An 18,746-nucleotide genomic window follows, 5' to 3' on the forward strand; every position below is an offset into this window, starting at 1 on the left:
AACACTTTTATCATTGAGCTATTTTATTACAAAAAAAAGTTGTACAATATGAATGTATATATTTGTAACTTCACTCAAGTACAATGACAATGCTAAAAACAATGTTCATAGTAGTGGACTGTAAGGCTTGATTCGTACACCACATGAATGCAACCAAATATAAATTCACTGTATTTAATGATTACAACTTCAATTTGCACACAATAATAATACACAAGAATAAACATGTTCACAAGGTCCTTAGTTGTAAATGATTTTGATAGGATGGCTTATTGTTTATGTTATGTTATATGATTTTCGACCATGATATATGGTCCACCAAAACTTCATGTTCTTGCTGCCTCCACACTCACACACACCAAACAATCGAAAAGCGTTAAGCAACTTGAACACTGTTGCCAGCTAAAGGCACACACACTGTTAAATACACAAATAATCCCAAACATACTCCCCCCTGTTGGTCAGCTAAGGTCTGACCAAATAAAACAAAATTATACATATAAAAAACGAAACGAACACAAAACCTGAAGCAATATTACAACTGTACTTATTTTTTTTATTACACAAATCTCAATTCTAATCCTTGTTACATGGTAATGCAACTAGTTTCTTGATGGAACGTTTATATGTTCCAGTTGTAGTACGAACTGTCACTACACGAACTAAGAAATCCTTTCCTGGGAACACCCTTTCAATGATGCCCAATTTCCACTGCAATGCAGGAATGTTGTCTTCAATCAGCAAAACTACATCTCCGACCTTGAGATTGTGTTGCGGTGAAGTTGTCTTAGAGCGTTGTTGAAGACCATGTAAATAATCTCGGGACCATCTCTTCCAAATGTGTTGTTTTAGTTGTTGTATCTTCTGCCAACGAGATAAGCGGTTGTGTGGTAGATCGGTGAGGTTAGGCTCTGGTAAAGCTGTAAGTGCTTCTCCAATTAAAAAATGTCCAGGGGTGAGAACACTGATGTCGTTAGGTTCACTTGATAGCACTGTAAGTGGTCGAGAGTTGAGACAGGCCTCAATCTGTGTCAGTAATGTTGCAAACTCTTCATATGTTAACACTGCACCCTTTGTAATACGAACTAGATGGTATTTCATTGATTTTATACCGGCTTCCCATAGTCCTCCAAAATGCGGCGAATTTGGTGGTATGAAGCGCCACTGAATTCCTTCGGTCGATGTAAAATCATGAACTTGAGAACTAAAAGGATCTGATGAAAACAGCTGATACAATTCTTTCAATTCGTTGTTGGCTCCAACGAAATTTGTGCCATTGTCGCTGTATAGATTGAGACATCTTCCTCGTCTGGCTATGAATCTGCGTAAAGCTGCTATGAATGACTGCGCACTAAGATCTGTTACCAATTCCAGATGTATTGCCTTGGTGGATAAACAAACAAATAATGCAACATATGCCTTACGTACAGATCTATTTCTAACTGCTCCTGATTTTATGTAAAACGCTCCCGCGTAGTCCACGCCTACGTTTAGGAATGGTCTGGCTTGCTGCACACGAGCTGCTGGCAACTGTCCCATAAGTTGTTTTGAACCACTGGCCTTTAACTTGAAACACGTGAAGCAATGATGGATCACTTGTTTTACTACCTGTTTGCACCTGATGATCCAATATTTCTGGCGTAGTGATGATATTAATAATTGGGGCCCAGCATGAAGTAATCTTAAGTGTTCTGCTTCAACTATAAGTTTTGTCAAGTGTTGGTTTGAAGGCAGAACTATTTGATGTTTGGCGTCAAATGGAAGCTGACTATTCTCCAATCTTCCTCCAACTCGGATCATGCCTTCACTATCTAAAAATGGATGTAAATTGTTCAACTTACTTCTTGACGGAACAATGTTTCCATTACGAAGATGCTGCAATTCGCTGTGAAACCCAATTTCTTGTGTCCATTTGATGCAAACATGGAGCGCTGTGTGGAGTTCTTGTACTGAAAGACCTTCTGTTAGTTTGTTTTGCTTGTGACTGATGTTATGAACAAAACGTCTACAATATGCTATTGTCCTAACTAACCTTGACAATTTTGAGAATCTTGTTATGGTTTTATTGCACCAATTGTCTAAAGTGACTGTCAATGTTATGGTTCCCTTACTCTCTGGAACTTGATCTGGTAGCAATGAATCCTTACTTGTGACTGACCAATTAGATTCTAAACTAGAAAGCCATTGTGGACCGTGCCACCATAATGAATTGTCCTTTATGGAAACTGCATCTATTCCTCTTGAAATCAAATCTCCAGGGTTGTCTGAAGAAGTTACATGTTTCCAACAGCTAACGTCAGTTAAGTCTTGAATTTGAGCTACTCTGTTGGCCACGAAAGGTTTCCATTTGTTGCACGGAGAAGCTAGCCATGCCAACACGATTTGGGAGTCAGTCCATAGATGGACGCTTCTTATGTTCAATTTTAAAATTGGTAAAATCTTGTGAACTAACTTTGCCAAAACAACTGCTGCGCATAACTTCAGACGTGGGAGAGTGATTTTCTTGACTGGGGCCACACGTGATTTAGCACATAATAACTTAACTGATATTTCTCCTTGTTGATTGATCGATCGCATATAAATGCAGGCTCCATATGCTCTTTGAGAAGCATCTGAAAAACCATGGATCTGAATCTCCGCTATGTTTCCTTCAACGAGTACATATCTGTCGAATTTAATCTGATTGATTAGTGGAAGTTGCTTGTACAATTTAGTCCATTTCTTTGCTAATTCCATCGGTACACTGTCGTCCCATTGAACCATTTGCCGCCACAATTCTTGCAAAAATATTTTGTATGAAATGACAACTGGTGAAATTATTCCTAATGGATCGAATATAGTGGCAATGATGGAAGCAATCTGGCGTTTAGTAATGCACTCTTGAACCTTCATTGTTGACGTCTTGCTTTCAACGAGAAATATATCCTTGTCTGGATGCCATGACAATCCTAATGCCTTGACGCCTTGGCCCTCATGGAACTGGATTGGACGCTGCACTTCTCGAAGCTCTGGCGAGATGGATTCCAATAACCTTGGATCATTCGAACTCCATTTCCTAAGTGTAAAACCTCCCTTTCCCAGTAACTCTATCAATTGCTTCTGGACCTCTAGAGCTTGCTGTATGTTGCTCATGCCACTACAAACATCGTCAATATAGAAATCTCGACGTAATATTTCTGCTGCTACAGGGTAATTATGCTCTTCTTCGTCTGCTAATTGCTGTAGGCATCTTGTGGCCACAAATGAAGCACATACCGTACCATACGTTAGTGTTTTCAACTCAAAAACTTGAATCGGTTCATTTCTAGATCTTCTCCACAATATACGTTGTAATGGCGTGTCTTCTGGATGAACATTGACCATGCGATACATCTTAGCGATATCTGCAGTGAATACTATCGAATGAGTTCTAAAGCGCAAAATGATAGAAAACAAATCTTGCTGTATTGTAGGACCAACTAAGAGAATGTCGTTGAGGCCTTTTCCGCTGTCAGATTTTGCTGAAGCATCAAACACCACACGGAGCTTCGTTGTAGAGCTTGTAGGCTTAAAAACTGCATGATGTGGCAAATAGTATGTAACGCTGACGTCCTCCTTTTTACGCTCATCTATCCTTACCATGTGACCAAGATCTTCAAAGTCTTGCATGAATTCTGTATATTTAGCTTCAAAATCCGGGTGTTGATCGAATCTTCTTTCCAATTGCTTTAATCTAATCAATGCCTGCTGATAAGAATCGCCTAAAACTGTACGGTCTTCAAGCAAAGGCAATCGTACAATGAAACGCCCTGTATGATCTCTTGTTGTATTCTGAACGAAATGTCGCTCACATGCAAGCTCTTCGCTTGATCTAGGTGTAACAGTAATTTCTTCTAGTTCCCAGAATTTTTGAAGTTGTTGCTGTAGATCTATATTTGTCTTCACAAAACATGTTGTTAATGGAATATAGGGGTCACGTTCTTGAGGAATGCGTCCTGCCACGATCCATCCCAATTCTGTCTCCTGAAGCACTGGAAAATCACCTGGCCGTGTTTTGTGCCCTGACTTCATAATTATGTAGAATACTTCCGCACCTAACAGAATATCTATGTCTCCAGGCGTATTAAAAGTAGGATCTGCTAGAACAGTGTCCTTGGGAATGTTCCAATCGACACAATTAATTCTTTCTTCCGGTAGTTTACTTGTAATGTGAGGGAGAACTGAACAACTTATATTCAATGAAAATGTGTTAACACATGAATGGACACAAATATCTACAGAGTACTTTGTATTAGATATCGCTTGATTTATACCTTGAATTGGAGTATACTGTCTATACCGTTTGATGTTCAATTGTTGCACCAAATTCTCTGTTACGAAATTGGTCTGACTAGCACTGTCTAGAAGCGCGCGACAAGGAACCAAATTTCCCTTATTATCCCTTACTTTTACTATTGCAGTAGATAACAACACTCTTGCGTTGGGCCTAGCCTTTAATGCACAATATGACACTTGCCCTAAATTTTCACTGGAATCTGAGTTGTTGCTACGCTCTTGCACCGCAGCACTGTTTACACTTGGAAACCGCACTGATTTGTCCTTTGTTACGTCTACATGCAATAATGTATTGTGCTTTTTGGAGCACTTTTTACAACCTCTCGATTTACAATTCTTCAAAAAATGATTACTTTTCAAACAATTCATGCATAATTTATTTTTACGAATGCACTCTAATTTTTGGCTGTGTGCCGCATTCACAAAAGACGAACAAGAATATAAGGGATGCTGGCTATTACAAAATTCGCATGCATTTGAAAATGTTGATAAATAAGTCTTTGATGACTGAATACTTTTTACTTGCTTGTTTTGTACGCTACTACCCTGCTTCACACCATCAATACTAGTTCTCATGTTTTCAAGCACCTGACAACGTTTCTCGAGAAACGAAAAGAATTCTGATAAAGCAGGAAAATTAGAATTCGTATTTTGAAGCTCCCATGACTTTCTAGTAGTTGCGTCTAATTTTGATACAAAGTGTTGGGTCAAAATTACGTCTGTGAGGTTTATGTTTGGCTCAAGTGCTTGTAGCGCATTTATATTGCTAGTAGCTGTATTTATAAAAGCGCGAAGTTCACTTACATTTTCTTTATACACTGGCTTGATTTGTAGTATTTCGTGAATGTAAGAAGAAGCAATTAGCTTTTTATTTGAATACCTGTCAACGAGTAATTGCCATGCTACTGAATAATTTGTTTCGGTAATTGGTAAATTTTCAATTAGGTTTAACGCTTCGCCCTTAAGAGAAGTTCGGAGGTACTGAAACTTCTGTACTGTGGAAATGTCTTTATTCTCGTGAATAAGAGATGTAAAGGTGTCCTTATATGATAACCAATGTTTACAATTCCCGTCAAATGCAGGCAACTGTATGACCGGTAATTTAACTTGTGCGCTACTGCTAGTGCTATTATTAACAGCTGATTCTTTATTTCGATGCTTTAAAACAAGTGCTTGCATTTGAGCCTCTAAAGAAAAATACACATTTTCAATTTCTGCACGAACGTTTAATGCTTCCGCTTCGGGTTCGATTTGATCAATTTCAATAGTATCTTGCACCTCCTGCAACTTTGACCAGACGTTATTTAGATGTTTTAAGCGTGCATGTATTTCTTCTATATTGCCTTCATTTGGATCAAAGGCCTGAACAAAAGTGTTTATTCTTGTTAACTGGCCTCTGTATGCAGATCTTTGCCTTAAAAGACGCTGGTGTGATTCACTCATGATTAAATGCTACGCAGAAATATGAAGAATAAAAAACTACTGACCTGATGATGATGTTTTTTGTTTTCTTTTACCTATGAAATATACTCCAGAAGCGTGGTCCTGGTACAACAGCTGTCCGCCTACACAGAAAACGTGCTGATTGTCCAACGTACGTGATAGCACCACATACAGGCCGACACAAACACATTTCTCTTCATAACAGCACAGAACAATTCTCACAATTGTCAAAGCTTTGCACTCATCCGGCCCGGAGGACCAATTGTACAATATGAATGTATATATTTGTAACTTCACTCAAGTACAATGACAATGCTAAAAACAATGTTCATAGTAGTGGACTGTAAGGCTTGATTCGTACACCACATGAATGCAACCAAATATAAATTCACTGTATTTAATGATTACAACTTCAATTTGCACACAATAATAATACACAAGAATAAACATGTTCACAAGGTCCTTAGTTGTAAATGATTTTGATAGGATGGCTTATTGTTTGTTATGTTATATGATTTTCGACCATGATATATGGTCCACCAAAACTTCATGTTCTTGCTGCCTCCACACTCACACACACCAAACAATCGAAAAGCGTTAAGCAACTTGAACACTGTTGCCAGCTAAAGGCACACACACTGTTAAATACACAAATAATCCCAAACAAAAGTAAACCTTATTTTTATATTTTTCATGCACAATAAAAAGTGTCTGTGTTAGTTCAACACAATGCCTCTGTGTTACCCAAGTTGTGTTAAATTTTGACACAAAGCTGGTGTTACTTCATCGTATTTTGGAGTAGAATATTAAAGTGGAAGTCGTTAAATCAACTACCTGACACGATAAAAAATCATTTTAGTAACACACCATTGGTGTTGTTTTATATGCAAAACAACTTCTTTTACAAAAATACATTTTCTAATTAAATGGACATGAATCTTATGAGAAATAATAGTGTGACATAAATTAGTTATAAGTGGTTACAAGAAAAGAAATATAGTCGGCGATTAAGAGAAACATTGTGAATATCGGAACGGTAGGTAGCAGTTCTTTTATTCATCTAAATGTTGTCAGAAATTTCATACGCTTTCAAAAATATTTTCAACAGAGAATATAATACTTGTTCTTTACTTAGTATAAATGACAAGTACACCGAGTAAATCTTTGCTCACAGCAAAAAGTATAAACTAATACGAATTCTTAATTTTAATTACTAGATATTTATGATATGCTCGGAAGGCAACGTATATGCTTAAAAATACAGTAGGTGTATCTAACTAATACACAGGAGTTGAGGCACCAATGATACCTAGTTATTGTTCTTATCAAATGACAGGTTTCGCTAATCACTGACGAATAATTCATTTATTAAGAAGTGGTGTATATGTAAAGATTACATTTTCTCTCTCCTTCGTTCATTACTGTATCATCGCTTTAGCGTAATTTTCACTCCGCTTAACACCGTGTCTGTGAAAATGAAATGAAATCTTTGAATTTTACGTCTCACGGTCATGCCGGTTAGGCTAAAGGAGACGGTGATGATGAGAAATGAGTGAAATGGTGGAATGAAGAAAGTCGGAGGAAACGAAAAAAACGAGGAAACCCACGCACACGGTGTTTGTCCACCATACAGTTCACTTGGCGCGAGCTGGGATCGAACCAGGGATCCCAAGCACCAGAGGTGAACGCTGTACCACTGAGCCACCGCGGCCCGCCGTCTCTGTGTATAACACCAGAACTGTGTTAACTGCAACACATTATATTCGGTTTTGAAATAACACGCTAAAGAGACAATCATGCTGGAACCACTGACCTCTGGAGTAGTTTTTACATCATCATATATTGCTGCATATTCTTGATTTGATTCATTGGATTTTTCGAAATAATCTTCATGTTTGAAAGGAAATTTTGACAATATGGAGTGAAAGCATTAAGATCTTAAAAGTATACATAGAAATATTTGAAACTATGAAAACAACTATAAACCGGTTTGGTTTTTGAGTTAAACGTCCTGTTCAACAGCGAGGCTGTATGAGACGTGGACCTATTGATTAACGTGGAATCCGAACCACATGAGCTCCCGCCAGGAATCGAACCCGGGTCTCCCACGCGCCAGGCGCGTATGCTAACCGCTTAGCCACCAAGGAGCTTTCATTGGATAGAAAAGTATCAGCAATAAGGAAATTACATAACTGGTACATACAGAACCACAACATACGTATTTTAGAATATTAAGTTTTGATCACATGTGAAATAAGACGAATAAACTTACAATCAACTTTTACAACTGCGGTTTAATGAAGACCAATACATCGATTTTTGGACCCGGTATCGAATGCGTTTACCACATCCACTAAGGAAATATTAATTACAATTTTTCTTTCTACTGAAAGGAAACGAAGATCGCTTAGGTGACTGCTATTAGATTTCTTAGATATGTTTTAACTTTTAAGTCATGAGAAAGAAGGCTAAAAGGGAACTAGAATATATTCATTTTTTAAACACTCTATCAATTACAGAAACAAACATTATTTTAAATGGGATATTCAAATATTGAGATTTTAAATCTTTCTCAATAGATATTTGCTCCGTCATAATATACTAATTTAATTGATGGAGCAGTAATCATGCTCTTGACATTGTACACCGTAGAGATCCATTATTTTCTGCAATAGTCAAGGACTCGTCCGAAACAGTCTGGAACTTTTCAGTTGTGTTTCGAACAGAACTCAATCCAATACACCTTTCGAAGTTAAAATAGCACCAGCTAATGTGTTTCGCTTGCTTTATAAGTAATTTGAGAATCTTTTCAACTTTTCAAGAAAAAGTTCGAGAAAATTGACTTGGTACACTGACTGAATTTAACTTTACTCAACACCAGTGCCTGATCTACAAACCGCAAGACCCCGCGGTGCGGGGGTGCCTGAACCCTAAGGGACCTAAGGGCTTTTAAAGATTTCCCTGCACCTTGCCTGTAAATACTAATTTTTAAAACACTTTAAAAAGAATGATATTTTCACAATAGTTTAATTTCTTGAATCAAGTAATGAGCTACCAGAACTGGCAACGACGCACGAGATATCTGTTACTTTCGAAGGGTTTTAAAATAAGCTTATCCGCACATTGTACCTCTTACATTCTGATATTAGCAATAGATTATAATTCACGTTTTAAAATCGATTTTTCATGAAGCTCAAACGGTGACAATGACTTTGGAAAGTGAAAATTTTGATCCAACAAAGTTGTTGCAAGATCTGATTAATCTCATAGCTCTGGTGACCAGAAGGGTGATGATTCCAGCAACTAAAATGAATTCTTTAAAAGATGATTTTGATTCACATCTTGACTCAACAGCCGTATTTAGAATACGAACTTGAAGATATGTTGAGTTAATCAAACCTGAATATCGAGTGTGAGAATAACTTGCCTTTGTATTTCATTGTGAAATTATCTAAAGAACTGTTTACATTGTAATCTGGACATCCCACTAAAATGTCAATGTATTTTGTAAATGAATGTATTAGGCTTGTTTTAGACGGAAGCATTTATCGTAGCAAAAATCGTATCATCGGTATCCTACCCTGTAAAGTACCAAATGCTATAGCATTTCCTATGGCATTTCTTGTCGATAGAACCTGCTCTATTTCGTAGCATTTTCTCCAGCATTTCTTGTCCGATTGCAGCGCCATGGCACAACAAATTGTAACAACAAAAATACAATTATCGATGAGAAAGCAAGCTGCAGTGCTAGTACTGATACAGAAACGAAGAGGTTTGTTTTAGATGACGACTGACTGGTAAAAGCTACTTAGTATTGCTTATGATGGTATAAGCCGGCGATTAGCTAAAGTTCCTGTGAGAAGACGACAATTTAGGACGGTATAGAGCATAGATGTTCATTTTACTTCGACCTCACTCACCCTCGCCCTCGCGAATGGAATTGTCCATCGCCCTCGCGCGCCCTCACCCTCGCTGTCGAAACTTGTCCTCGCCCTCGCGCACCCTCGCCCTCGCCGTCAAAGCTTGTCCTCGCCCTCGCGCACCCTCGCCCTCGCGGCCAAAACTTGTCCTCGCCCTCGCGCACCCTCACCCTCGCCATCGAAACTTGTCCTCGCCCTCGCGCACCCTCGCCCTCGCGGCCAAAACTTGTCCTCGCCCTCGCCCTCGAAGCTTGTCTTCGCCCTCGCGTACCCTCATTCTCGCCATCGAAGCTTGTCCTCGCCCTCGCGCACCCTCGCCCTCGCGATAGGAGTTGTCCATTATCCTCGCTCGCCCTCGCCTTCGTGCTCAAAACTTTTCCTTGCCCTCGCGCACCCTCGCCCTCATATCATTGAGGGCGAGGGTAATTGAGGGTGAGGAGGCCTCGAGAGGGCCTCCTTCGTGAGGATCTGAGCATCAATTATTCAACCTATTTGTTGAATTATTTCCTTATCGTCAGTGGCGGATCCAGGGGGGCGATCGGGGCGATCGCTCCCCCCCAGAAGAGGAAACTTCTTTATTTTATATATACAAATAAAACGCATCCCAGAGTTTGGAGCTCTTAAAAGTAGCTCTAAGTAGCAGTATTACAACCCAGCACCCCACCAGAAATCCGTCCTGGATCCGCCCTTGCTTAACATACGTCCTAAAGAAAGGAAACTAAACATATAATCGTATAACTTACTGCGGAACTCCTAAAATGGAACAACTGTTACAATGGAGATCTCGGTCGATAGTGACGTTTGCATTTATCAACAGTATCCAATGCCTTTACTTCAAAATGTTCCTTGAACTACGATGCAAGCATAAGTATTCAGCCACACAAGGGCGGCTCTCATGAGGGTGAGGGTGAAATCAAGGTTTGATGAGTGGCGGTAGAGTGACTGCCGCGGACTATCTGTCAGAATTTGACAGTCAACACGTTGGCCATCCCTGATGTATGTAGCGTAACTGAGGAATTTGAACAAATTCAAAGGAAAAGATCTAAAGAGCTTAATTTTGAAACTCCGTCAGCAAACAAATAAAATACTTCAGAACACTATTGTTGAATTATCACTCGGAAATATATACCCACTCTAACCTATAACATGAATGACTTCATTGATTTGAATGTGAATCTAAGCTAATTGGTATTTTAAAATATAAACTGAAATGTGTCAATGTGCTTGTAAGGTTAATTTCGATGCTCAAATATTGTTAATATTCACCACTAATAGAGATACATTTGTCCTACCTTAACAATGTTAAAATTTTTAATTTTTTTCAATAATTGCCATAAATATGAAACTTTGTCTTAAGAAACTACCCTAGGGGCCAATTTGTGCACTTTATCATTTTGGTCTTGGTTCATTTTTGGCAGCTATCATTGTTGGAAAGTTTATTTTCAGTAATTCCCACAATTATGAAATGATATCTTTCAAACGTTGTCTCAAGGATTCCTTACACTACAAACACTTAAAGGCAAATGAGGCAATGAAATCTTTAGTTTAAGATCCCACGATTATGCAAGCTAAATGCTAAAGGAGACAGAAGTGAATGATTGATGAAAGAAATAGTTGAATGAGAATGTGGTAGGAAACTGGAGAATCCCCAGAAAACCCACGAACACGATGTCCTCCACCACGAACTTACTTGGACGGGAATCGAACATGCGACCCTTCAAACAAAGGTAATTTCTCTATCGCTGAGCCACCGTTCCTCCCTAAATGGCACGCTCAGAGCTTAGCGCCTCCAGGGGCCTTGGAAAGATTATCGAGTCTAAAAGATTTAGCACTGACTTTTATAAATCCACCAATTCAACAATTAATAATGTCGTGCAAACTTTAATACGTGCAAACTTTAAGATTGTAGTAATGAAAGAAAAGATGAAATCTTTACTTTAGCGCCCCAGAGTTATGTAACTGCTAAAGGAGATGGATGAAATTGCAAGTGAATGATGATGAAAGAAATGGTGGAACGGGAAAGTAAGAGAACAAACCTTTATTTTCTTTAGCACAAATAATTAAATGTGTAGATTAATTGATTTCCAGAAATTTTATTATAATTAGCAATTAAAAACTGAAAGGGCGATCACAAACTTTTCTTGCCCAGGACCTCGCAACAATTTGTTACACGCTGCCATACATCATTAAAACAGGAGTAGAGTGACTGAATTATTTTGCTCTGTGGTTGAAAAGTAATAATGCAAAACAGACAATTATTGACTTGAAGAGATAGGATAGTTTAAAAATTCTGACTGGGGAATAAAATCTTCATTTTTACGTCCTACGATTATCGCAGTCTTGTAGCCAACCTGGAACGAAAGAGATTCAGCCCACTGAAGATTCTTTGCGAATATTCTTTCAATGTGAATTTCGAACAAAGATCTAAGCTTACTTTCATGCTTACGTTACGTCAAACAACTAACATATAAGATGGAAATTATTCAACTTTTTTCATGAGATGTAATCCAGCTGACTAATTAAAATTTTATAAGCTTTATATGTTATATGTTGATTGATTAAATGTTGCACCTGATAATATGTAGTCGTTACTGCTTGTTACATAGTATTAGCGTGTGTAATGGTTGTATGGGGGAGAGAAGTATTTAAACGCTAATATTCTAAAGTGAAATATTTACATAAAAATTAGGATAATTAAACATTTTCAATAACTCCCTCTTAGACTTAGACTCTGGTTATAGGTCGATTACCGGTGATTACTGAAAGTTAATGATATTGAAATATACAAAGGAAGTTAGTATAGTGTCTAGCAAGCATGTCTGCTTTGCAGCAAGTCTCAGGTTCGATACCCTTGAGTGAAGTTTGAACGCATTATGGTGGTTCGGATCCTACCATAAACTATAGATTCACGTACCATTTAGCATCGGCATCGGTGATGAATTATAAAGGGACATTAACTGTAATACGTCAGAATACAGACAGATCGACTGATTCCCAGATATTCATAAGTAAAACTTATATTTTCCAAAACAGCAAATTACGTTAGTAGAGTGCTATTTTTTTCTAAATATAGATCATGAACGGTTTGAAATTATGTTTATTCTGTTGTGTGAGAACGTTTCTCTATAGTTAGAATTGAGGACATCTTCGAAAGTTCCCCTTCGGGAGGATGAACACTAAGAATCATGAAATTATAGGTGTAAATCTGAATGCAGTTTTACCCACTTATCTCAATAGTAATCTATGTAAATGTAAGGTCACTTGACAGGTCCAAATGTAAGGTCACTTGACCAAAGGCTTAGATAATGTCCCCACAACCTCCACGATGCGGGGCCACCAACTCCAGGGATATAAAATATATAGAAAATGTTTAGAAAGTAGAGGCGAATAACTAGGGGCTGCAGCGGGCAGGGGCTGTGTTGCAATAATAGACTATCAAAAACTTTCTGCTCAAGTCCTAAAATTTCACACGGCGTACACCATAGTCTTAAAATTTTCACAGAGTATACGCTAGTCTTAAAAATTTCACAGGTTATATATGCCAGTTTTGAATATAGTACTACACGCCTTGAAGCAGAAAGTATGCGCAAATGACTAAGATTGAGCAATACACCTTCGTATACTCTCGACTACACCCCTGAATATATGCTTTTATTTTCTTAGTTTGCTTACATACGTGTGACGAAAATCTGTGAGGAACGCGATCACCCAAGCCCCTCGTTACGACGCCCATGATTAGATGAACCATAGCCGAATACTTCAGATAGTTTTGCTTCTTTATTTCTAAGTTTTCCTATGCTTTGCTGACTAAATATCAGTTGTCAGGGAGCTTTAAAACTTGCGATATAGAACCAAATCATTCTATTTTAATATCCTATTTAGCGAAAAAATAATAATAATAAAAACGTCGATAATGAAGGGTAACAGATCACAGAAAGAAGCCTACTGGACGCCCAAAATAGTCTCCCTTTTCAAGACTGTGCGCTGCATATTCTTACACTATATTAAAAACGCTTTCAAAGATACCAATCTTTAAAAAAATAAATAAATAAAATAAAGTAAAATAAATAAATCTTTAGTTTAACATCCAACGGTTATGCCATCGATGGCTGATGGAATTGCAAGTGAATGATGATGAAAGAATAGGTGGAATGAGAAAACGGGAGGAAACGGGAAAATCCCGAGTCCCTCGCTCCCGCAGTAACACTTGGCTCTCACCCTCGTTCACCCTCGCCCTCTTTGTCGAAGCTTTTCCTCGCCCTCACGCACCCTCACCCCCGCCATCGAAGCTTGTCCTCGCCCTCGCCATCGAAGCTTGTTCTCGCCCTCGCGCACCATTGCCCTCGCTGCCGAAACTTGTCCTCGCCCTCGCGCACCCTCACCCTCTTCGTCGAAGCTTTTCCTCGCCCTCGCGCACCCTCACCCTCTCCATCGAAGCTTGTCCTCGCCCTCGCGCACCCTCGCCCTCGCTGCCGAAACTTGTCCTCGCCCTCGCGCACCCTCACCCTCTTCGTCGAAGCTTTTCCTCGCCCTCACACACCCTCACCCTCGCCATCGAAGCTTGTCCTCGCCTTCGCGCACCCTCGCCCTCGCGGCCAAAACTTGTCCTCGCCCTCGCGCTCCCTCGCCCTCGGGTCACTGTGGGCGAGGGAACTTGAGGGTGAGGATGCCCTCGTGAGGACCACCCTCGCGAGGGTGAACATCTCTGGTATAGAGTTCGCTTCTTATATGTAGTCTATCTGTGAAGGAATAGTCAATTTAAGATGGTATAGAGTTAATCACTGTGGGCCTTATGCAGAGACGTTCTGATGCGTCATTACTGCCATATGAAAGAGTTCACCAGTGTGCGAATTAGATAATTTATATTGGGGGGATAAAATTAGGCCAACAGGACGTAGAGTCTGCAGGTACAATAGTTCAAAATGAGACAATAATGCCTTACCTCCTCCCCAAAATCACATAAATATGATATGACATCTGTAATAAACAAGAGATTTATTAATTCAATAAATCTACTGACAGTAACTATGTATATAGCTTCTTCGTGACTGAGGGGTTAGCGTTTGCGCCTTTGACGTAAGAGACCAGGGTTCGATTCCCGGCGTGAGCTCATGTGGTGCGAATTCCACGTTAATCAATAGCTCCCGTCTCATATAGCCTTGCTGCTGAAAGAGACGTTAAACTCAGTCAACTCAAGTCAATAACTATGTATATATTGTTTGACATTCACACACTACACCTAACCTTTGTGAAGGTGTTTAAATGCTGTACTCACTCTTGTGCTCGTAGCTTTCTAAGGTTTATTTACTTAATAATTCGGCCCAAGTGATAGCCATGATTACAAGCATATGATAATTTTTCCGCTCATATTGAAATCTACACATAGCCTTGCGAAAGAAAACCTACTTCAGTATTATGAAAGCCACTAAAATTATCAATTAAACCGGACTTACTTTTTAAAAAATGCTTATTAGCCTATCATACGAAAAATGGATTGTTGCTGTTCTCGATTTCCGGCATCAAGGTCAAACCGAAAGCCAAATGGATTTTCCGATGGCGTCAAGCCCATCAAACATATCTCGCCACTCACTCCTATTCCAATTTCCTGGTATATCAACAAACCCAAACCACCATGACCCGCATTCTTCAACAAACCCGTCGTAATGCCTGGAGACAATTTTGTTTAACCCTAAGTTATGGTGCCTCTTTATCCTCCATTTGGAAATTTTACCGGTCCCTTCGCAACAAGACGTGTAGTCATCCCTCTGGTGAATCTATTTCCTCTCCCTGGCTCCGTCAATTCCATTCCCAATTAGCCTCACCCACGTGCCTCTTCCCTCCTCTCTGGCTCTCTCCTCCTTATTCTCCAGAATCATCCACCCCTATCCATCTTCCTTTCACCATGTCTGAACTCTTTCTCATCTTATCCCGTCTACCCAACTCTTCATCTGGCAAAGACGGCATACATCGTCTTAGACTCTTCTTTACGTTGGACCCCCATTATCAACTTCTACATCAAAAAATATCATCCTTCTTACGTTTAATTCACTCTATTTCCATTTCTACTTGATCTACAGATTTCCGCGTCCTCCTCCTGTTATATAAACAGATTTACTTACCGATTTTAACGTATGTTTTTTTTTCTACCTGCTTCTCTTTCTAGGGTCTTTCAAAACTTTGAATCCATTCAATATATTACTCTGCCGTACTCTAAGCCTTCCTTCCACCACTGCTGCTACTGCGCTTTATTCTGAGATCCGAGTTCCACCCTTAGCAATTCAGTTGAAACACCTCTCAGACAAATTCTATCTTCAACGTTTCCAATTCACCCGATCATCTCTCCTCTCTAAACTCACTCTGCTCCGACACCTTCACACAGGCCGCAAACGTTCTCCATATCTTCCATCTCTCCCTTTCATATACACCAGTTACTTAGATCTTGCACCACATCTGTTACACATCCAGCGCACGTATACACTCTCTTGCTACTTGCATGACTATCCAGTTTTTAAAAATCTTTTTCTGTCATTTTTCGCCAATACCCTCCCGCCCAACTTTTCACTCCCGTCCCTTACCAACATTGTTTCTCCTTATACATTCCTCTTCTCCCTCAGCACACCGTGCACTTGTACTGCGACGGTTCTAGCCAGGGCTTGCATTTGGGATCAGCCTTTTACGATTCCTATCTTCAGCAATGTTTCAGCTTTAAAGTGCCCTACCTACCTTTCTCATTGACGCTTATGCCGTGTTTGCGACTCTTCTTCATTCTCTTTAGTATCAGTATCCAACTATTTGTATCGCCACTGATTTTAAATCTCTCCTACAATCTCTACAATCTTCCCCCTGGACTTCGAAATCCTCGTGGATTCTTTATGAAATTCGTTTTCTTCTACACCATCGGACTTCCCTCAACTATACTACTTGCTCAATTTGATCCAAAGGTCATGTAGGCATCCTCGGGTATTCTCTAGCTGATGCCGCAACCCGTTTCGGAGCCCTGCACGGCACTCCCATAGATCTTTCAGTTTCGCTATTGATCTTTTTCCACGACTTCCAACACTTCATTATCAGCGCTGGACTGTTTATAATGCCTCATGTACAAAGGCACGTTGGTACTGGCACCATCCTTGTTCTCTCCGCTCTCCATCTTGATTCATTCAACATACTTTCTCTCCCTCCTACCCCCATTTTCTGCTCTGTAACAGACTTCACATTCTGTATACTCCCCAACGGTTATATCTTCTTGGAAAACGCACTACTCCACTTTGTAACTGTGGTCTCGATACAGCCTCCATCAATCATCTCATTTTCTCTTGTCCTCTATACCAAGAATATCGCCAGTCATTTCTCTCTATTCTTCATAAATATCACGGTTATGGTCCATTTAATGTAGATTCGTTAATTTTCACCTTATCCCCATCTGTTCTTACTGCCTATTATCTTTACTTACAAAGATCTACGTTATTTCGCATCTTATAAGCATCTCTAAGGATTCATATCATATCATCATGTTTCTTTTGAAAACACCGTCTATAATTGCCGGGAGAGCGTTCTTCGCTAAGGCAAGTTTAGGTTCAGGTTCAGGTTCAAGGTATTTTCCTTCCTTCTCTTTGGAAGTTTGGTTCCTGGAAAAAATAAAAAAGACTTCAGAAGAAGAAGAAGAATTATGTTTGCTGCGAAGATTTTATATCAATGTAATTATAGAAGTTACAAAATAAGTGTGCAGAAGTTGAACTGTTACTACAAGTTTGATAATTTTATCTTGTTCGTTAAGTTTAAACATGTTGCTAGAAATAAATATTCGGAAATCAAAGTTCTATCTAGAATCATAAATTATAACTGTCTGGTACAGATGAATTAGGAGCGGAACAATATGAAGTTAGCAGTGTTGGTTAAGAATCTTGAACCGTGGACGTGTAAAATTCACAGGAAAAATATGGGTTTTGAGTGACAATACTACATCATAAAAGTGGTAATTTTATGATTAAAATTAGTAATTCCCTATGAAAGGGCTGTCTAGGATATTCGACTCTTGGGCATTACTGCTCTATCGCCGGACCAATTTGAAAATCGAAAAAAGTACCTGTACCGAATGTACTGCATTCTTTTATATTTGGTAGGACTACATTAAGATACGTTAGATTACGTTATTAGACATGTAGTTTTACCATACGGATCTATAGTATAAGTAGTAGTCGTAGTGGGAGTAGTACAGTAGTAGTAATAGTGGAAGTAGTAGTAGTAGGAACGAGCTAGAAGCCCGCAGGGGTTCGTTGGGTTCTGTTCTCGACATGAAATGGGGAAATTAAAGACTTGCCCAAAATTTTTCTAGGTGCATTTACAGTCTATGGATCCATATAGTAAAGTGTACCTCTCCGCGAAATAGTCCATCCACATACAGTGCCGCTTACAACATCAAAAACAATCAGCAAGTACAAGCACTTTCTTAACTTTTACTATTCTTCTTACCTGACTTTAACTCATTCTGGCATTGCTCGAGCAGACGACTCTACCAAATTTTCACACATTTATTGCATTTTCCGATTTCTTCTTGCAGAGTATGCACTAAATGAGGAGCTAATGCATAAACAACATACCAACTTGTGCTAGGTGGCCACTAAAAGGACGAATGCTATCTCACCGAGTTAGGGCTGGAGCGCAGGAGGGGGGGGGCGTGCGGAGTGAAAGGTACGTCCGTAGGGAGCGGGCGCGTTAGTGACTGGACGCATACGCATAAACAAGGATAGTGGAAAAATATGTAAAATATCCGCAATGATTATCACCTTTAAAAACACTTAAATAATCGTAGTAACTCTTAGTTTCGAAATGGCTTCACTGGTTTCCCGGGTACAAATGGGCCGCTGCGAGGAGAAATTCGTCTGTTTTGAAATTTTATTTCTTTTCCACATTTCACATAGTTGATTTTACATTTGAATATACCATGACGCTGCAAAAACTTTATAATATGATGCTCTTTATCATACAATTCTTTGTAATAAAATCGTATGTTTGCATTATATCCATTGCAAATGTCCATTGCTAACACGAATAGAACATTCCCGCCGTTTC

The 18,746-nt window shown here is 39.3% G+C and overlaps 1 protein-coding gene across 1 annotated transcript; it reads right to left on the reverse strand.

Moving 5' to 3' along the window:
• Positions 1 to 576: 576 nt before the first annotated feature.
• Positions 577 to 16,443, reverse strand: LOC145689470 (uncharacterized). The gene is made up of 3 exons (XM_081763638.1): positions 16,401 to 16,443; positions 14,620 to 14,654; positions 577 to 4,650 (listed from the first exon to the last, which is right to left on the reverse strand). The coding sequence occupies exons 1-3, from the start codon at positions 16,441 to 16,443 to the stop codon at positions 577 to 579; spliced, it is 4,152 nt and encodes a 1,383-aa protein (XP_081619764.1).
• Between the last annotated feature and the right edge of the window lie 2,303 nt (positions 16,444 to 18,746).

The sequence above is a fragment of the Thermobia domestica genome, chromosome 7 (genome assembly GCF_964235325.1).
Source record: "Thermobia domestica chromosome 7, izTheDome1.hap1.1, whole genome shotgun sequence".
NCBI classification, from domain to species: domain Eukaryota; kingdom Metazoa; phylum Arthropoda; class Insecta; order Zygentoma; family Lepismatidae; genus Thermobia; species Thermobia domestica.

Coding starts and splice junctions, on each gene's coding strand:
- LOC145689470 (XM_081763638.1), bottom strand. CDS start 16,443: ATGAAGAAGAGTCGCAAACACGGCATAAGCGTCAATGAGAAAG. Junction 14,655..16,400: donor CATAAGCGTCAATGAGAAAG/GTAGGTAGGGCA, acceptor TGTTTATTACAG/ATGTCATATCATATTTATGT. Junction 4,651..14,619: donor TATGTGATTTTGGGGAGGAG/GTAAGGCATTAT, acceptor CATTTTTTGAAG/AATTGTAAATCGAGAGGTTG.